At 32.2% G+C, this 22604-nt stretch overlaps 2 protein-coding genes across 2 annotated transcripts; one reads left to right on the forward strand and one right to left on the reverse strand.

The window, feature by feature from the left end:
• Window positions 1-16580: 16580 nt before the first annotated feature.
• On the reverse strand, window positions 16581-20076 carry LOC146896288 (UPF0481 protein At3g47200-like). The gene is made up of 2 exons (XM_085739375.1): window positions 20006-20076; window positions 16581-18395 (listed from the first exon to the last, which is right to left on the reverse strand). The coding sequence occupies exon 2, from the start codon at window positions 18379-18381 to the stop codon at window positions 16813-16815; it is 1569 nt and encodes a 522-aa protein (XP_085595501.1). The 5' UTR covers window positions 18382-18395; window positions 20006-20076; the 3' UTR covers window positions 16581-16812.
• Window positions 20077-21075: 999 nt separating this feature from the next.
• Window positions 21076-22200, forward strand: LOC146896289 (uncharacterized). Its single transcript, XM_085733035.1, has 2 exons — window positions 21076-21612; window positions 21712-22200. The coding sequence occupies exons 1-2, from the start codon at window positions 21076-21078 to the stop codon at window positions 22198-22200; spliced, it is 1026 nt and encodes a 341-aa protein (XP_085589161.1).
• The last annotated feature ends 404 nt before the right edge of the window (window positions 22201-22604 follow it).

Below are 22604 nucleotides of genomic sequence, written 5' to 3' on the forward strand. Positions count from 1 at the left end.
AAAGATTATAAAACCATTCTTAGCTCTCCAAATAACCCACAAAAATATATGTCATACCAATAACAACCCTTCAAACCCTACCCATGTTGAAATGGAGAGCAAAGGAACTTAAAAAACTCATATGGGATCCATGAGGACAACTGAACTAATGTAAGACCAACTAAAAGGAATTAGAATTGATTTTTTTTTTTAATCAGAAACTCACCATTTGATATATTCTTATACAAATTCGGTATTTTATGTTCATGATGTGTCAAATTAGTGGCAAGGGCTTGATGTATTTTCAAAGGACAATCCTAAAACGATCATTAATGTTCATGATGTGTCAAATTAGTGGCAAGGGCTTGATGTATTTTCAAAGGACAATCCTAAAACGATCATTATTGCGACTATTACTGACAATAAATTTTCATTTTCCTTCTTAAAAAAAAATTAATTTCTCATTTTCCATTTTTTTAAAATGGTAATTTAATAACTAAATAAATTAATGCATGATATTTTTCTTAATAAATATACAAACTAAAAAGAAACGTGAAAATAATGAGTTTGAGTTTACTCTATTTATATATATATAGGGGAGGGATATTTTGACTCCAAGAGTAACTCTAAAGAGTTACTCCACATCCCCACCATTAGTTTTATCTTAATCTAATGGACTATATTTATGTCTTATTAATAATCATGTGCATCATCATACTTGATCATTCTAACAATATTTAATTTTCCTTTTTCATACTCAATCAACATTTATGTTTTACTAACACAAATTTTTTTGGTCAAGATGTTTTATTGAGACAATCAGTTATTGGTGAAAAAAATATATTATTTTTCATCATGTTTTATTAACACAATTGTTTTTTGGTCAAGATGTCTTATTAAGACAATCAGTTATTGGTGAAAAAAAATATTCTTATATTTTATCTAATGTTTATTTAGAACAGGGCTTCGGTCCACCCTTATATATAAATAAACTATATTAAATAAATTGTTTTCAAGTATCTTTATCTTTATATAATACAAAAGGATACTTCTATGAGCATAAGAACACGTGGCGCCTCATTTTGCTTCTAGCATTTAATGCTCCTCAAACAAATTTTTTGCAATGCATAGGACCTTTGATTAGACCTTTGATCAAGATAGTTGCCTTAATTATGTATTATGTTATATGTAAATATTTGATTAAAAAATGGTATCAAATATACAGTATTGTTTTATGTACATGTGCATTTTGCCTTAACAATATGTATTATATACATTTTAATCCAACCGTATTTTATGTTTATGGAGGAATCCAACCGTATTGTATACGTACGATATTATTATATACGTTCATTCTAGACTAAAGTTTTTTTTTTCTTTTCCACTCTAATTTCGACTCTAATTGACCGATCAATTTTACATATTAGTTAACCGATTTTTTTTTAATTACTCGGAAATAACTTAATTATTGTATTATCTTTGTGAATTTTTTTAATCTCCGAAAATAATATTGTACATATATAAGAAAAATTGTTTTTAAGTTGTAAACCAAACTGACAAATATAATAGTTTATTTTTTGACTAAATTTTCAACCATATTTTAATATCTTACCTATCTTAAAAGAAATAATTTTTTAATTTTTCTTGGAGAAGCAGAGGTGAATATCATGTACTTATACACTATTTTTAATCAGAAAAAAATATAGCAATTATTGGTGCCATTTTTTTTTTAGCAATTACTTTGAACTCTAATGTTTTTTGTTTTTACCATATTTTTATTTTTATTTCCTTTTTTTGTACACCATTATGCTATTGACGTAATCAAGTCATAATTAATTTGGTCAAATGATCAATATAGTAACTTTTTTTTATTTCCGTTTTTTTGTACATCATCATGGTATTGCCGCACTCAAGGCATAATTTGGTCAAATGATTGGAAATAGTAACTTCTTTTTAATGGTTTGTAATATGAGGTTGTAGCGCCAATTTTTTTGTTGAGAGAGAGGTTGTAGTACCATGTATAAAAGGAATCAGTATTCTTGATTGGAAATAGTTAATTAATATGAGGTTGTAGTACATAAAAGGAAATAGTTAATTAATGGTTAATTTGCAATCAAATTCTACATTAACGTATATACATGTCCATTGGTTCTTTTGACGTATTTTATTTTGGACATGGAAGCCAATCAAGAGAAAAGAAGAAATGCATGATACATCATATTTTAATTTAATCTGATTATTCATTTTATTTATTTGCATTTGGACACGTCTTTCCCCTATCGAAGTTAAAAAAATTATGTCACTAAAAAATTAAGAAAGGAAATTATTTTAGACAATACCTTTAATTCAATGACAGTTTAACATGTGTTATTGAACCAATCATATTGCATCATTTTAGTTTTATTACATCATATTTTCTATTTGGGTAAACAGTGCTTTTAGCCCCTGTAATATAGGTCACTTTTGGGTTTAGCCCCTGTAAATTTTTTTTTTTAGATTCCACCCTCATAAAATTTTTTTGTTTTGGTTTTGGCCCCTGACCCCCTTGAGTCAGCAGAATCTTTGACGTGGCAGGCGACGTCAGCAGATTCTGCTGACGTGGCGCGCTGACTGTATAATTATTTTTATTTTTTATTTTTTTATTGGAGGTACACGTGGCATTTTCGTTTTTTTTTTAAAAATTTTAAAAAAATATTAAAAAATTCTGGAAAATTGAAAAATTAATAAAAAAATTTAAAATTCTGGAAAAATTAAAAATTAATAAAAAAATTGAAAAAAAATATTTAAAAATTCTGGAAAATCGAAAAATTAATAAAAAATCTGGAAAAATGAAAAATTAATAAAAAATTGAATAAAAATTAAAAAATTCTGGAAAATTGAAAAATCAATAAAAAAATATTAAAAAATTCTGGAAAAATGAAAAAAATTGAAAAAACTTAAAAAATTAAAAGAATCTGGAAAAATTAATAAAAATAAAAAATGACTAAAAAAATAAAATAATGAAAAAATTCTGGAAAATAAAAAAAATTCTGGAAAATATTTAAAAAAATTTGAAATTTTCAAAAAAAATTAAAAAGATTAATCATTCGTATTTTTCGAAATTTTGATTAGCTCAGATTTTTTCAGTGTATTTTTTCCCTTATTCTCGGTTTATAAATACACAAGTTTCCGGTTTATAAATACACAAAAATTCTCGGAAAAAATACTAATGAAAATTTCGAAACTTCGAAAGATACATAAAAAACCTAAGCTCGGTTTATAAATACACATATTTTTTCCCTTATTCTCGGTTTATAAATACACAAAATTTCCCGGAAATTTTTTGAGAAATACTAATAAAAATTTCATTAAAATTTCATTTTTCCAGGAAAATTTCATTAAAAAATTTCAAAATGAAATTTTCCCGGAAAAATGAAATTTTAATGGAAATTTTCGAAATTTTTAAAATTTTTGAAATTTTTATTAGTATTTCTCAGAATTTTTAAAATTTTCAAAATTTTTAAATATTTTCCAGAATTTTTTTCATTACTTTTCATTTTATTGGATTATTTTATTTTTTAATCTTTTTTTATTTTTATTAATTTTTCCAGATTTTTTTAATTTTTTCCTTTTTTTTAAATTTTTTTCATTTTTATTAATTTTTCAATTTTCCAGAATTTTTTAATTTTTTTTTCAATTTTTTTATTGATTTTTCAATTTTCCAGATTTTTTATTAATTTTTTGATTTTCCAGAATTTTTAAATATTTTTTTTAATTTTTCCAGAATTTTTTAATTTTTTATTAATTTTTCAATTTTCCAGAATTTTTTAATATTTTTTTAAATTTTTTAAAAAAAAACGAAAATGCCACGTGTACCCCCAATAAAAAAATAAAAAATAAAAATAATTATACAGTCAGCGCGCCACGTCAGCAGAATCTGCTGACGTCGCCTGCCACGTCAAAGATTCTGCTGACTCAAGGGGGTCAGGGGCCAAAACCAAAACAAAAAAATTTTATGAGGGTGGAATCTAAAAAATTTTTTTTACAGGGGCTAAACCCAAAAGTGACCTATATTACAGGGGCTAAAAACACTATTTACCCTTTCTATTTTTATATTGCCTCAAATAATAATGTATTAAAACAGTAAGAAAAAATTACTTTAATCGTATTTTGTCAAAAAATTATTTTAGCCACATTATTGCTTTCATGTGTTCATTTCTCAATTGCCTTGATGGTATATACACTTTTTTCTTTAAAAAAAGTATATATATTTTTATTAATTTTTATTTTATCGCTGTATTAAAAAAAGTTGTATTTAAATATAAGTGTAATGTTTTGTCAAAATAAAAATAAAAATAAGTGTGATGTTTTTTACCAGCGAGCTTCTTTTTTTTTTTTTTTTTTTTAAGAACTTTAATCATAGTTTAATATTTGAAATTTATTCTAAAAAAACATTTGATGAAACATAAAAATAATTTCTTGTTACTGTATCAATTATTAATTGTGTTAATGAAACATAAATATTGATTCAAAGCAAAAAAGGAAACCTAATATTGTTAAAATGATCAAGAATGGTGAGACACATGATTATTGATAAGACTTAAATGTAATCCATTAGATTAAGATAAAATTAAAGGTGGAGATGTGGAGTAACTCCTTAGAGTTACTCTTGGAGTCAATATATCTCTCCCCATTTATATATACTCTATTTATTGTTCTTTTATAAAAGAGATAGACAAAAATGAAAGATTAATGACCTCATTTTTAATTAATGAAGCTCAAAAATGAGTCTCATTGATCTTCCTCTAATATTAGATAAGTATAATAGTACATAATATGAAAATTGTTTTCTTATACGTTCTCCTTTCTATATGCCAACAATGTAATAAGGTTTGCTCTACTAAAAAAAATACTCCTCATCAAGATTTGGGTCTTGCTAACAAGTGTTTTTAGGACACTTGTTAAGGATTCTAAAATAGAAATAATTATAAATTTTATGTTGAAAAAATTACTTTCTCAAAGTTTAATGTGTTGAATGCATTAATCTCAAGACAAAAAAATTTCTTTGGGATTCTTAACAAGTAGTGCCTTAAGGAAACTTGTTTAGATTTTCCTAAAGTTTTCTATGCACATAAAACACGTTTAATATGTTTATCACAGCTGTATAGTCAACAATAATTAATTGCATTGTCCTCCCTACACAAATAAAATAATTGCTTTGTCGTCTAAAAGAAAAAAAAAATTAATTCCTTTTGTATTCTGGTGACGTCAATGCTGAGATAATAAGGATGCTACACATTATATAAATTGTCTATTTTTCTTCTTTTATTTTTTTGAAAAAATTGTTTTTTTTTTAATTTTTTTTTTTAAGAAGAATTGTCTTTTACGCACGGGAGGAATTAGGGGCTAATCCCAAAAAACACAATAAGTCAAAATGAAAAGGAAAAAAAAAATTTGGTAAAGCATTATTACTTGTATCAAAAGAAAAAAAGTTTTATGGACACATATTTATGCATATATCTGCAACACGTTGTTAATTAGGCTAAAAATGTGCTTAAATCAATCGAGTAGATGATTAATTCAATTCTTATTTAAAATTATGGTTAATTCATATAGTTAAATTGAACATAATTTTGAGCACGAATCATATTAATTAACCATCTACTTGTTCCTACGACAAATTTATTTATTTATTTATTTTTTGAAAGAGATTTATTTTTATTTTTAAAACTAGATAAAAAAACAAAGGAGGAATCAAATGATGTAACACCCATATCAGACGTATCTAGAAAGTCTGGCACGTGCGTTTAATTTAGTACTGGATACATTAAAATATACAACATAAAAACTTCGAATGAATTTATATACAACAAAACGCATTCGTACATTATCAATACATCATATCTTATCTAATTTAAAACATGTACATCCTTGAGAATCCATATTCTTCATGCTTCTTGTACGAACGAGCTCTTGCTGAAAATCCATTCGGCTACTACCTTGACATCTAACCTGTTTATCTGAAACAAAAAGGATTGGGATGAGACATAATGTCTCAGTGAGTTCCCCTAAATCCTAGGCTATAGGTAACCTCAAGGGAAAACCTACGGTCACCACGTGTCTACATTACAACCTGACGGTTGATTATACGTGTGTGGGGACTTGCATACTAGACGGTCGTGCATACTAGGGCCGTCATAGTCTCACCTTTACTTATTATAGGCTTCACTTCCTATACGTGTCATGGCGGCCGAGGGAACCTAGGACCGGATTGCCAAGAATACGCTTACGTATCGAGGCCTAAATATAACATAATCATGACACGATTCTAAATCGGACGATTAGGGGAAACTAAGATCGTCATCGGTATCATGTTCTTTACTTGCTCTAGTCCATGCCTTGTACTTATCATGTAGCATCTAATGCTCTTATTCTTAAACATAAACTTGCATGGATTCACTCTTGCATAATCATGAACATAACATAATCATAATCTTATCATACATAAACGTATCTAAGTTCATTCATTAGGTTAGCGTTGAACAAACAATCATTATCTTGGTTCATTTTACGGAGAGCCCCGGGTGGAGTAACCCCGAGAACAATCCCATACATGACCGATGTACGTACATCGGACTCCCTCGGTGTCGTGCGGGTCCCTTGCGGCTTGAACCGTTCCCCTTAGGTCGAGAACCTCCCGTATCCCCCTGGCGTGGATAACAAGAGACACGAGCACCTACGTCTTGTTAATTTCAGTGACATGCGGGTCCCTTGCGGCTTGAATCGTTCCCCTTAGATCGAGAACCTCTTGTATCCCCCTGATGTGGATAGCAAGAGACATGCCACCTACTTGTATTAAACATAGTCTTGTCGTTCACGTAAGTTAAACATATACATACTTGCTTATTTACCTCGGAACCTTAATCGATCCGATTAGCGGTAACTTATACTTGTTCATGTACATACTTAATCATGGTGGAGAGAAATAACTTATCAATCCACGACTTAACATGCTTGCTAAAATCTTTCTAGTTCATGTGCGAAGAGATTACACTTCGCGTCTTATCATTCTAAGGATTCTTGCTTAATCATGCTAATTCTCGACAACTATGTCGAGGCTCTAGTTTTTCCCATGCTTAAGGAATATCTTGCTACCCCAGTTCGTATCATACATACATGTCATTCTCTCATATACCAAGCATCACTAAACATGTTTAATACTTGCTTCATTCATAAGAAAACTCTTTTAGAAAATCATCATATAGGACCTTGGTTTGAGGGGTTTATTTTTATAAAAGATTGCACGGGTAACACCAGCTCGAAAGATGACAACAGGGCCTGAGGCGAGCAAGTTGTGCTCTTGTGCACAAACTCACTCGCGAGGCGAGTAGCATCACTCGCCGTGGCGAGTTGTTTTGCTCGCGAGGCGAGCTCGGGGCGAGCAGCACCCCCCATTCGTCATTCATACTTGCCGTGGCGAGCAGCTTACTCGCGAGGCGAGTTATGACAGTCCAGCACCTGCATAATTGGTGTTTTTGATCCAAAAACCTCAAAACCAAACATCCATATGCATAACATGACACTAGAGGACATAGAAAACTTGTAAAACATTCATATGGCAAGTATAAAACATGTTTAGCATGCATGGCATAGAAAGGGGTAATCAATTCATTCATAACCCTAGAATTTTCATATTATCTTACAAGACATAAACATAAACCCAAAGGGTAGGATAACTATCTATGGAACTCACCTAGCAAAGTTCTTGTGACATCTTCAAGTTCCAAGCAACCAAAACCCTAGCTTTGATTCACTTGCTTCCTTGGCTCAACCTTTATAACTTGTTGTCCTTTCTTGCAAACTAAGACTCCTTGATCCTTATCCATGAAGAAACCATTACTTGAACCATCTTTGAGCTTACCACATACAACCCTAACCCTTGACCTTAAGATGAATTCTACCTCAAGGTTGTTCCTTACTTAACTTTCCAATTCCATGAAATATGACCAACATAAGCTCTAAATCAACAACTTAAAGCCCTAGCTTCTTGATCACAAAACCAAACCCTAACTCTTGAATCTCTTCTTGAAAGGAGAAGTGAAGAGATCAAACACAATACAAACTTCCTTAGGTTCAAGAGGTTCATGAGGAAACATGATCTAAAGCTTGCCATGGGAGGAGAAAGATTTGGGAAGATTGATGGAGATAAAGAGAAGAGAGTGGCGTGAGGGAAGAGAAGAGAGAAGGAAGAGAATTCTATCCAACCTAGAGAGAGAAAGATAAGAAGGAAATGAGATATTTTGCCCCAAAATCAAATAAATATCCTTTCCACGTGAATTTACCATTTTGCCCTTGCCTTGAACGTGTTTAAAACGACTCTAATTCTTCTCCCGTAAAAAACTGACATCTCATAAAATATTAAACTTTAACTTACTTTCCATGAATTTAATTCCTCTGACACGGTTACGAGTAATATACCGATGCTGACAGACGGGATATTACAAATGCATATAAAGCGCACGAGAACACTTGAAGACTAATACATAAATAAAGAGTAACAAGCCTTATTTCAGTCATTCATTATCTTTTTCAAAAAAAAAAAGAAAAATAAAATATATTAATGAAAAACTATCCAAGTTACAAGATGTGTCAGGGATAAAAAAAAATATATTCAATTACATGTCACAATGCACCCAATTAAGATAAACTACGAAGGAGGATGTCAAGCACATAATAGGCTGCGTTCATCATTAATGAAGTTCAGACTTGAATCATATGACATGTATTTTAAACCACCACCATGATCACTATTTAATAGATAAGCTTTTTTTTTTGTTACAAAATAGATAAGCTTTTTATGTTGAAAGATAATGACATCTCTTGAGCTTTTCAAATAGCAAACATACATCATCCATACCACATTCAAACATTTCACGGTGCACCTTCCGGGAAAAGTATAATACACCTAATAATTGAGCACGTCGAAATACACTACTAGCATTCAACCTACTATTAATTGTTGAGAAGATTCAATTAATCGACAACTACTAACTCAATGTAATTATGAAGAGGTTTATCCACGATTTGAAAAAAATTCCTTTGCAAGAAATCTACTTTCATATGGACGCCCCTAACCCTAACTTGGCATTTAAAGAGAAGGAACACGGAAAAAAGGACGGGAAATTAGCTTTTCATTTAAAGAGTAGTTGAACTGCATGCACTGCTGTGCGTACCTTTGCATGGGTGTGTGATATGATATCATGCTTTAGGACCAATCTGCATAATTGCGATTTGTTTTAGTCAATAATATGGTTTAAAGAGAAGAAAGTCATGTGTTTAGTACATCCAAATTTAATATTGGTTGGTCCGCTCAATTTAATTACAGGTTTACGGCTACTTTTGTTAATTCACTTTTTTTAAATACACCGACGTACTTTTAAGAAGAGTTTTCTTAGGTTTTATACTATTAGATTGATAATTAATGTATTGAAAGTTTTATCCAATTTTTCGATATATTTTCAGATTTTGTGGAAGATGATTCAAATGCTGAGATGATGGATTGATTTTTTTTTTATTTTTTTTATGTTGAATCTTATGAGCACAAGAGAGGGGAGCACCCATTTGATTTTTATTTTTTATTTTTTTTAGTTTTGCTGTGATTTTGCATGTTTTAGTGTTCATGGGTACTTGAGACTTGTTATCACTTCTGAAGCTGGTGATGTGAATAGAATTAAGTAGTTGAGATTTGTTGCTTAAGTTGCTCATGCAAATTTTTTAAAATTTTGATTATAAGGGAGTTTTTTTTAAGGAATTATAAGGGAATTTTTGTTAAATTCAAATATGTTAATGAAATATTGTTTAGTTGAGTTTTCTTATGTAGGGAGCATTATGGAGGGGATGAAGTTACTTATTTTTCATTTCTAATTTAAGAAAAACTATAAAATGTTTTTAAAAGTAAATTAAATGTGACTGAAATGATTTATATGATTATCTATTAAGTTATTCTCTAAAAGCTTTGAATATTTTAAATCCAAACATACACTTAAAATGGGGTTTACATTCTTTCTTTACTTTCTATCAATCATTCTCTATCTCTCTCGTTGTTGTCTCTCCACTATATATCACTATCTTTCTCTATTGCATAAGAAGAACCATAAAACTCAGGGCAGATCCATAAACTTTGATTAGTGTGGAGATATATACTCATATCATATACTTTTGAAATGAAATTATTATGGCTAAAGTGCACTCCCCCCAATTTTCAAAAACTTGCAATTTTGGCCCCTAAGTACAAAAACTACAATTTTAGCCCCCTAAGATTTAGCCCCTTTGCATCTTTGGTCCTTTTGGTCAATTTTGACCGGTCAATGCCTACGTGGCACGCCACGTGTGTAATTATTAAATTAAAAAAAATCATAAAATCATTTTTAAATTAAATAAATGGAAAATTAAATTAAAATAATTAAAAAACCATTAAATTGTTCTTCCCCTATTTCTATCTCCTGCATCATTCTTCATCCTTCAAAAAAAAAAAAATCATCATCTTCATAATTCATAAACCCTTCAAAATAAAAATCATCCTATGTTCTTTCAAAATGTTCTTTCAAATCTTTCTACTGCATCTACAAAATTGAAAAGCTTAAAATATCATTATCTCTTTCTTTCAAACCCAGAAATCATCTCTATCACTGTTTGAATTGAAACCCAAAAATGATCACAAATATGGCAAACCGTAATTACAAAAATGAAAAATTGATTTGGGGACATGAAGGGAAACGTTTTGACGAAGATGATGTAGATGATTATGGTTTAGGGGGCTGGTTTTTGGGTCTCAGTTTTGATGTTTGAAGGCAGTTGGTCGCTGTTGCTGTTCGGTGTTGGGAGAACTTGTATATAGCTGTAACTTTCATTTCCTGCCTTGTTCCTGTTGCTGTTTTGGTTTTGTAGGTAGCAAGGGACTTTTTTGTAACAGCTAGCGAGTGAAAGATTTGAGGGAATGTAGCAACGGTTCTTAAAAATCATCCTATATATGTGCCCACCAATTTTTCACTTTTAAAAACATTGTTTGAAGAACCAACAATGTTTATACGCAGATTTAGAATTTGAATGGAGGTTTCCAGGTTTGGAGGTTTAAAGATTTTGTGTTTTTAGATGATTTTTAAGATGAAATGGTTTGGATTTTTTTTTTTTGGTTACAAAATGGTTTGGATTTAAGATGAAATGAAGATTAAGATTTGATTTTTTTTTCTTTCTATTTTTCTATTTTTTTAATTTAATTTTTCATTTATTTAATTTAATTAAAAATGATTTTATGATTTTTTTAATTTAATAATTACACACGTGGCGTGCCACATAGGCATTGACAGGTCAAAATTGACCAAAAGGACCAAAGATGCAAATGGGCTAAATCTTAGGGGGCCAAAATTGTAGTTTTTGTACTTAGGGGGCTAAAATTGCAAGTTTTTGAAAGTTAGGGGTGGAAAAGTGTACTTTATCTTTTTCGACGCCATCAAATGTTTTTTTTTCTGTGTGTGAACGTACTCATTCAATACATTATCTCTAATATTATTGTGTTGTTCTTACACAAATAAAATTATTCAATAATTTTATTTGAGGGAAACACCTAATTTTTAATGGGAAAATTAATAAAACTACTCAACATTAGTCCTAATGAATCCTGTTAACCGAAAATATTTTTTGATTTCATTTTTTTATAAAATGTGTTGGTATTCATTAATTTGAGGAAAGGCTTTTGAAGTGAATCTTTATTATTGAGGGAAGATAAAATATTAGATAGAGATAACACAATTAGGAAAATAATGAAATAACTAGTTTGACATTTTCATTATATTAAAAAACGCAAAATAATTGTTAACTTTGATAGTCTCTTTTTTCTTTGTTAATAAGTAAAACGAGCGTTGTCAAAGTCAATTCTTAGGATCCGATTACTTAGTGAAAATGCTTTCTATTTTCATTTGCTAAAACATAAAGCTCACTATATTTTCTAACAATAAAAAGTAACTCTTGGAACGGAGAATTGTGATGACGTACATAAGATGAAATGATAGCTAGAAATGATAGAACTGCAAAAAACTAAAAAATATGCATTTATGAAAATTATAAAAGCAATTTTATGTATTTGCATTTTTGTTGTAAAAAGAATGCACACAACTATTCATTTCAAGAGTCTACTAACTCTCAGTTGGCAAATAAAATTAATACAAGTTTTAAAAAGCGAAAATACATTTGTCAAAACAAGAACAAAAAAGCGAGTCCCGTAAGTGTAGCCCAATTGATAGCTACTAGGGATAATATGTGCAGGGGCCGGGGTTCGAACCCCGGATTCCCCACTTCTCCACACATAATGTGTGTGAATCTATTCTCCACACATAATGTGTGTGAATCTATTCCCCACTTCTCCCACACATAATGTGTGTGAATCTATTCCCCACTTCTCCGCATCGCTCCTTAGAAGATTCTTCTAAGGAGCGATGCGGAGAAGTGGGAAACATCAATTGGAGGCATTTCGAGGAAGAAACATGAATTAAAAGATCAATGTCGGAGGAAGCTCCAATTGATGTTTCCCACTTCTCCGCATCGCTCCTTAGAAGATTGAGAAGGCATTCCGAGGAAGAAACATGAATTAAAAGATCAATGTCGGAGGAAGCTCCAATTGATGTTGTTTTGCGAAAGCAGCATTTTTATGTCTTGAATTAGAACTGCATACACGCGGTACTTCACAAATTGGGGTCCTTGATGAGGTTGATGCAGAGAAGAGAATCAGAGGAGCAAACGATCTCTTCAATATCCAAATCTTTGGCAAAGATCAGACCTTGCAAGATGGAATATAATTCAGTGAGCATAAAATTAGATGAACGTAGAACGACACCAAAAAAACCAAATAAATAAAAGTCAGGGCTATTTCTTAAGACTCTGCCACAACCATCTCTAACAAGAGACCCGAGACTACGTCCATGACTAAGAAATTGTTCCCATTTGATGTGAGTTGATGTCAAACCAAAAAAATATAAATTAAAATATAAATGTACTAAAAACATTTAGCAAAAGCATTTCACGTGATCTCACTCTTAACATTTTAGTCAGAATAGAAAATTTTAGCAAAATTACGCTCGTCGTCTCTTAACTAAATTTTAAGTAACGATTTCGTCTTTTACCTTTTTTCACAATATTTTTGTCTTTTTGATCGATTTGCATATGAATTTTTCATATTCAAATTTGTGATTGTATTTCGATATAAGTTCTTAGTGTTTAAATTTATGGTCCTTCAATCATTTTTCATATACATTTTAATCTTGATGCTTGAAAATCCATATTCTAATGCTCCAAAAGGACAAACATGAAATGAAATATATATATATATATATATATATATATATATATAAATGAAAGTGTTATCTGAAATAAATTTAAAGGACGATGCGTGTAATTTTACCAAAGCTTTTTGGCTCGAGGATAGAAGGAAAGCTAGATAAATAGAGAAACTCTCTAATATTCTCAAAGAAAGTTGTTATTATTAGATTATTTTAATGCTTGAATGCGAAAACACTTGATGGTCAGCCCTATTTATACTACTCTAGTAAGGCTCCATTTCGAAAGATCTAGAAGCATTTAATACTACTAATTTATTACAAGAAATATCTAGAAATACTAGTATCATAGCTATAAAGTTCTAGAGATATTAAGATGCTCTTAGTTATTATGACTTTATTCTGTATAAAATCCTGGCAAAATTGTTAGCAAACATATTGTGCTCGGTTATAGGAAATGTAATTTCTGAGTCACAAACCGCGTTTGTTAAAGATAGACATATTCTTGATGGTATCCTAGTTGTGAATGAGGTGGTGGATGAGTATAGAAAAGAGGTTTAAGACAAGGTGATCCCCTTTCTCCTTTTTTTTTTGTTGGCTGCTGAGGGGTTGAATGTGATGATGAAATCCATGGTTGAGTCCAATATTTTTACCGGGTACAACATTGGCATGTATGCTCCAACTATTATTTCCCATCTTCAGTTTGTCGATGATATGTTACTTTTTAGGGTCAAAAGATGGGCAACTTTTCGTGCATTGCGGGTTGTTTTTGTGCTTTTTGAGGTGATGTCAGGATTGAAGGTGAATTTTCTTAAAAGTATGTTGGTTTAGGTCAATATTACTGACTCTTGGTTGAATGAGGCAGCGACAACTTTGAGTTATAAAGTGGGAAAGGTGCCTTTTTGTACTTGGGCCTTCCTGTTGGTGGTGATCCGAGACGTTTGTTGTTTTGGGATAAGGGTTCAGTCTCGTATTAATAAAAGATTGTCTAGTTGGAAGAGTTGTTTTCTTTCATTTGTTGGCCATTTGATTCTCCTTAATTCTGCCATGACTTTTCTGCCTGTCTATGTTATTTTCTTCTTCAAAGCTCCCTCATATATAATCTCTTCTATTGAACCTCTTTTGAATAAATTCTTTTGGCGTGGGAGTGAGGATCATAAGAAAACTTCTTGGATTGGTTAGAAAACTATTTGTTTACAAAAAGAGTATGGAAGGTTGGGGGTTAGGTATATGAGGGAGTTTAACATTGCTCTTTTATGTAAATGGTGTTGGTGATAAATGGGGGTCTGTGGTTTAGGGTGTTAGCAGCCCATTATGGAGTGGAGGGTAGGAGATTGAATGAAAGAGGGCAGGGTGGATCATCATGGTGGAGGGAGATTGTAAAAATATGTGATGGTGTTGGTGGAGTCGGGGGTAGTTCGTTTGATGATTGTATCTCAAACAAGGTGGGAGATAGGTTAAACACGTATTTTTGGATTGATCCGTGGTTAGGAGGGACTCCTTTGTGTGTGCGGTTTAGGCGTTTATTCAACTTGGCTGGAAATAAGTCGAGTACGGTGGCTGATTTGTTCTCTTTAGGGTGTGTCGAAGGGGGTGGGGCGTGGAATTGGCGGAGACGGTTGTGGGCATGGGAGGAGGAGATGTTAGGGGAGTGTACGACTTTACTTCATGATATTATTTTGCATACTCATTCTTAAGATCAGTGGCAATGGCAGCCTGATCTCGTTGGGAGTTATTCTGTTCGTGGTGTTTATCATCTGTTAACTTCCCAAGAGTCTTATACTTTGGATGTAATAGCAGATTTAATGTGGCAAAGATAGGTTCCCTTGAAGGTTTCTATATTTGCGTGGAGACCCTTTCGTGACAGGTTACCAAGAAAGGCAAATTTGGTGGCCGGCGGCATTATCCCTCCAGATGCCTACTATTGCATGACCGGTTGTGGAGGTGTTGAATCAGCTCGTCACTTATTTATTTCCTGCGACACTTTTGGTTCTCTTTGGACGTTAGTTAGGTCTTGGATTAGTTTTTCGTTGGCGGATCCACATCATCTTTCATATCATTTTATTCAGTTTATTTATTCAACATGTGTTTTGAATGCACGACGCTCCTTTTTGCAGTGTATTTGGCTTCTGTGTGTTTAGGTTGTGCTGAATGAACGAAATAATAGATTATTCAAAAATACAGAGAATTCCATACCTTAGTTGTTGGATAAAGTTAAACTTTATTCCTTTTGGTGGATGAAGGTAGAGAATGTAAATTTTGTCTTAGGCTATCATAGTTGGTGGTCATGCCCGTTTACTTGTTTGAGCATTGACTAATGTGGCCTTAATGTCTTATGACTCGATTGTGTTTTTGTAAACTTTAGTGGTTTTTTTTTTTTAATTAAACATCTTGTGCAAAAGAGACTAATTTGTTGGTGTTAATATAATTCATTTTTGGTTGTTCAAAAAAATCTTTAATATAGTAAAATCAAACCGAGCTCCACACCTAAATCTTTGATCAACAACACCACATATTCAACATAACATTCAATAATATATTATCATAATACTCGCTCCATCTCTCATCATAAGCCTCAAATATAATTTTTCTGTATTAATAAAATTAACAGTGTATCTGATGTGTCTATTTTATGTATGAATATATCTAAAACATTGATTTGTCAAATCATCTTCTCCTTTGAAAAAGCAATTATTTTCCAATCCACGACACTGCGAATTATTACTAGCTACTTTTGTTTTTTGCGCTACCTTTTTCTAAAGTGATCAAAGAAATTGCACAATGATATTGAATTATTGTCAACTTTTTTTTTTTTCAGGGATGAATTATTGTCACCTTGATTTCTACCAGGTCCCATAAACAAACAATATTTTAAAAATATTATTTTAAGCTAATGCAGTGGCAAAAAAAATAATGATTAATTAAGACAAATATAAATGAATTTATTTCTGATATAAATGTTGTTTGAGGGAGTTCTTGGTGACGTTTTCTCTTTTGATTTTTCTTTTCTTCTCATGGGTTTCCCCGTTACTTCTGTACTCTAGCCCCTCATAATTCCATGTGTCATTAAACAAAAATGAATTTATTATTTATATAAATTTGGGTCATTGGGGCTTGGTGTGGCTGATAGCGAACCCTAGGATAAAACAAGCTAGGGCATCATAAAAGTGAATGATCCGCTTGCGTTCTGATTCAAATTAGTCTTACCAATTCTCTCTACAAATTTACGATAAGCTAGCCGCAACTCAATTTAAAACCTTAAACCCCTCACCTTCATTACATAATCTTCTCATATTTGCATAAACCCTTCAACATCATAACATTGTTCGTAATATTGTAGTGGTACAATTAAAATCCAGAGTTTAATACTTACATTACATTACATTACACAATAATACCATTTATTCTTTAATTCGTACAGAGTAAACAAGCTAACACATAGCACTCCAACAACAACAAAAACTATAAATAATGCGCGTGCGCGCACACACATAAATCTAGTTATGATAATAATGCAAACCATGGATTATACATTTTTAAGTTTCTGGTAGAAGAGAACTCTGGCAAGACGTACAAAGTTGAATGCTGTGTAAACAAGAAAAGCAATTCCAACCAAAGTAGAACTAGCTCTCCAAGCATCTCTAAAATACACCAACCACAATGCAGCCATGGTACGGTTCCAAATATTCTGATAATGCTTATTAAGCTCATTAATAATATCATAGTAACAAGTTGAATTCACCACAACATGTTTACAAAGACCATTAACAAGCACTGCCACTTCTTTATCACTTCCCATTTCATGCACAATCACTTCCTTCTCCACCAACAAATCAACATCAACTTGTGTATGGATAAGAGAATCAACAAGTGAAACATAATTGCATATATAAGGTTGTTCTTGATACTGACATTGTTCTAGGGCAATGAGGTTCCTTAAAACACATTCTGTTGTGTGATCAACCTTCAACTGCGGAATCCTTAGACGCGCTTTGAAATGGTTCAAACATGAAAATGAAGGTAAACAACCTAAGCAGAGAAAATAACTCAGAAATGGTTTCTTCTCAAATGTTATTTCTAGCAATCTTCTCCCCACAACTTTCTCAAAACTCACACCAGAATCTATTAACTTTGTTACTGTTCTTGGAAAAGTATGAGAACAACCACTCTTTTCTAAATCCGTTAAATCAGCTGGAAGGTAAAAAAACCTTATCAAATCAGTGAAATGTTTAGGACCTTGAAACCTATGGTTATTGCTCATAGATTTATCAGAATGTTTTTTCTTGGAAACTGAATTACCACTACCAACATCACCAATTAAGCCACTCACAAAATAATATTTCTTTGTCTGATTCTTATCCAAAACAAGCTTAGTTTCACGTGATGACGATTTCTGAGTGTCGTAGAATGCAAAATACTCAAGTGCAAGATCAAGAAAACTTTTATGGTCTTCTTTTTTGTCGTCGTTAGGGACGACAGTATCGTAAAGATTCATCAGCACAAAAAAAGGTATCTGATTTTCCAACAAAATCAAGTCCCTTGTGATGCTTTTGCTGAGCCAAGCTTGTGTTAGAATGTAATCATCACTATGTTTCAATCTAAATGACTTGGATTGCTTGTATTCATGTTCATGTTTTGATGTATCCGATTTCCATGAACGGTTTCTTAACAAAAGCTCCATGATGAAAACAGCATCCAACAAAATTGTTTCCACAAATTTTTCTTTGCTTATGTTGGGAAATTTCTCTGCATAACATTTTCTTATTTCTTGTTCTTTGTTTTCAAGATAGACTTTGTAGTTCTTGATCATGGATTGTTGATTGAATTGAGATAGACGCTCATAGAAGAAATGGAAATACCTTTTTTTGTGTTGTTGCATTGGTTGAAGTTCTTTATTTCCAAGGTGAATTGGACCAATTGAGATTAATTGAGGAGTGTAAGCTTCTTGTTTCACTTTTCGGAGATTGTGAGGAACCTTGTAGATGCTACAATCTGCTAAACTTAACTCTTCAAGGACTTCAACGTCAATGATGTGTTTCACCATTTCATATTCAGTTTCAGATAAAGCATCAACAGAAGTATTAGCATGTGCCATAATATTATTTTTCCCTGTGACATGTGAAGGATCATTTTGAGCAACCAGAACACTTTAATATATACTTGTATCATATCAATATAGATGGTTATTTGTGTAGTGTATATGTACCAATTGATTACATTTTAGTTAGGGGTGTACACTAGTTGAGTCGACCAAACTCATTTATGTTAGGAACCCAAGTCGCTGACACCTTTTTTCACTTATCGCAATGAATTTTACGAGTATCTTCACTCCTTGAAAAAATGTTAAATAAAGATGGGAATGTTTTGAAAGGTAGGAAAAGATGTGATTCTCTTCTCAATTATGTGTAAGTGAATGTTTTGGGATGATATCTTAGGTCGGCGGGGCATTACTCCCATATTTTCTAATCATAGTTTTGTTCATGCCATCCATTTTTGATTCCCCCTATTTTATCACGCTTACGAAAATAGTTCTCCTTAAACTTTTTGGTCCCTCAAATATCACTTATGTTGCAATTATTGTCACAACTTAGACTTTTAGCTTGTAAAAATGGTGGCTTGAATTTTGAAAATGAAAAGAAAATACCATTTTTTGGGCCAAAATTTACAAACTTTTTTTAGGGGGAAAACCATGATTTTGGGGGAAAAAAAAATACGAATTGTGACCAAAATGCCGATAAATGAGCATTGAGAGACAAAAACTTTGATTTAAAAAGGGAAGCTACTTTCGTAAACATGATAAAATAGGACAACGTCAAAAAAATGATAAAATAGGACGGACCAAAAATACAATTAAACTTATTTTTTATTATCATTAAACATTATTATCCATTACCTATCTTATAATTAAAACTCTTATTTGTTTTCCTAAAATATCATATCTATCTCATTATTAACTCTCTCAATCACTGTAAATTATGTCTGACGATATTTAAAATACCCTCTAAATCAATTATATATATAAAAAAGAAGATAGCCAAATAATTTTTGTGAGCACAACATAATTTGTTTGGAGTCTGATGCAGTCGTTGCACCGTCTACATTGCAGTTTGCGATGTGGTTTTATTTTTAGAAAAATGCTAACTAGTGATTATGAGACACTAGTTAAGAAAACCAAATATAATATGAATATGTTGGAATTTATATAGTCAAAATTTTAAAAGTGTTAAAAATGATGTTTTTAATGCAAATATTTTATTTTGTTTCCTATTTTTTTAATTTTCTAAGAGATTTTTTGTTTCGTTAACTAGTGCTCCGGAACCATTGGTCAGCAAGAACCTTGTTTTAATCCATCACACCACAACTACGGGCACATGAAGAGGTTTAAATCCTTCATGACTTGGTAATTGGTATTATATGAAACAATGAATCACTGATGAGTTTCCCAAATGGGCTAAAGTGAACAATCACATGCATCTGTAGAACTTACTAATCAAGAATATATAAATGGACACAAAATTATATATAAGGTCATTACTTTTAACTCCAGTTAGTGTATAATAAGTGAAATCAATTATGCATGCACATATATTATGCTGAAGAAAACTTGCTAATGACAAAACATATATGTAAGGACAAGAAATTATTAGTAGACTATAATGAAAAACCAAAATAGAATAAGAATTGAAAAACAAGATGAGAAATGAACATAGATTTTGAACCTGTTGGTTGGTAGATAGGAATCGTAGTGAGCTTCACTTGAGCAATATTTTGTCACCAAGTGTACATGTGCACTATGGTTGTGTGCAATGTATGTGCTTTTATTGTTGCTAAAAGACTCGATGAGTGTTGACTGATGTTAAGTCTTCATACCACTGCCACTTAACTTTGATCATGTAGTGCTGCTTTTCAAACCAAATATATCTTACTTTTGAAGCTGCAAAAGTTTGTCTAATTTTTTTGATAAGTTATTTTCAAATAATATTTTTTTATTAGTATTTCTTATTGTATTATATTTATGTAGTTAAGTTTGTTCATAAATATATATTATTAAGTAAATAAATTGAAAATATAAATTTTAGGCTAAAGTGCAACTTTGGCCCCCTATCTTTCAAAAAGTTGCGATTTTGGCCCCCTAACTTTGAAAACTACAATTTTGCCCCCCCCCATGTTTAGGGAAATATGCTCTTTTAACCCCCTAACATAAGGGAAATATGTCTTTTGACCCCTTATCTTTTCAAAATGTTGCGATTATGACCCCTTATCTTTTCAAAATGGCCCCTTTTTTGGACACGTGTCGCCTTCTCAGCAGTTTTCAAAGTTAGGGGGCCAAAATTGTAGTTTTCAAAGTTAGGGGGCCAAAATCGCAACTTTTTGAAAAATAAGGGGCCAAAGTTGCACTTTAGCCTAAATTTTATTCATGGATCCATTTATGATTTTAAAGCATGAAGGACAAAACGGTCTTTAAGTATTTTTTTCTTGAATTAAGTGAAAGTAAAATAGAAACTTTATAAACTTCAAGTGTCACGTCTGGTGGTTAAAAAACAAACGTTGAATTTGAAAGATCCCGAGTTTAAGTCTCCGTTAATCCCCTTAAATGAAGGATAATGCAAATATTTTTGTAAGTGTTCTTTGAAATAGAATTTTCTCTATCTTAAACTGAAACACCGTCATCTAGCTTATCCAAATTTTTTTTTCATAAATAAATTACAGTTATACTATTTTAATGCACTTAAATAAATTAGAGTTTGGGGGAATGGGGTTTCGGAATTTCAAAGTTTTTAATCTCGCTATGGTAGCTAAGCAAGGATGGAGCTTTCTGTCTAAACCAGAATCTCTGGTTGCTAGAATTTTTAAATCGAGGTACTTTCCCCAATCGTCTTTTTTGGGTGCTAAACTCGGTAATAACCCGAGCTTTGCTTGGCGGAGTATTTGGAATTCGCGTCAGTTGCTTTTATATGGTAGTAGGTGGACAATTGGACATGGACAACATGTCAGCGTGATGAATGATCCGTGGGTTCGAGGTGCCCATGGTAGTTGGATTCAATCCCCACAAAGTCAAGATGTTCATAGTTTGTGTGTGTCTGATTTGATAGCCGACGAGGAACGAGTTTGGGACATTGATAAGATTGAATCTTTGTTTTCAGATGACATGGTGCAAGCTATTCTCAACACACCATTGTTTGCGGAGGTTCATAATGATAGAATAGCGTGGATGATGGAACGTAATGGGAGGTATACTGTTAAGACTAGTTATAAGCTGGCAATGATGGAGTTGTTACACAGTGATCGGTTCCATGTTGAAGGAGAGTGGCATGGAATTTGGAATGTGAATTCCCCTCATAAAGCACGTAATTTGTTATGGAGGATTTGCAGGGGGTGTGTTCCGACGCGTCTCTGATTACAATCACGACATGTACAATGCGAGGTGATATGTCCCTGGTGTGATACCGCTGTTGAGGATGATTGGCATGCTTTTGTGGGTTGTACGGTGGCGCGTGAGAGTTGGTATTGGGCAGGGCTTTCGACAGTGCTGCAATCGCGAGTTGGAACTATGAGTAGTTTAGCAGATTTTGTTTTTGATACATGTCGTTCAGAAAGCCGAGATATTGTTGGTCGGGTGGCTTTACTTCTTTGGCAAATTTGGGCTGCACGTAATGATGTTATTTGGAATGACGTTCATCATACTTCAACAAGCATCGGAAAGACAGCACTAGATGCATGGCAACAATGGCAAGAGGTTCATAAACATCTCTCACCACCGGTTGTGCAACACAGACAGAATATAGTGCAAGGTAATAGTTTAGTTTGGGAGAAACCGTGTGAGACGTGGCTGAAGTGTAATGTGGATACCGCGTTCCATGATCGTAACCAGTTTACATCTTTTGCGTGTTGTGTTAGAGACTCCCGTGGATAATTTATTCGGGCTCAAACGAAATGGCAGCGGGTAAATATGACAGTTTTGGAAGGGGAGGCAGTAGCTTTACTCGATGCCATTCACTTTGCTGATGTGAACAGATGGGACCGGGTTGTTTTCGAGTCCAACTCCGCTTCTTTAGTGCAGACTTTATCGTCTCTGGGCCATGGTGACTCAGAATTCTGTGCTATTGTTTCAAGTATTATTTATCAGTTATCTTTACATTCCAACTTCGAGGTGAAGTTTGTTAGGAGACAAGCGAACATGGTTGCTCATACTTTAGCTAGGGCGGCCTGTTCTTGGGCTAGTCACCGTATTTTTGATTCTTATCCTTCTTGTATTGAACAATGGTTGATTAATGATAGTTAATTTTGCTTTGGTCAAAAAAAAAATTTATTATGAAT

This window comes from Medicago sativa, chromosome 8, assembly GCF_051527215.1.
Source record: "Medicago sativa cultivar Bolivia chromosome 8, Bolivia_mono, whole genome shotgun sequence".
Lineage (NCBI taxonomy): Eukaryota > Viridiplantae > Streptophyta > Magnoliopsida > Fabales > Fabaceae > Medicago > Medicago sativa.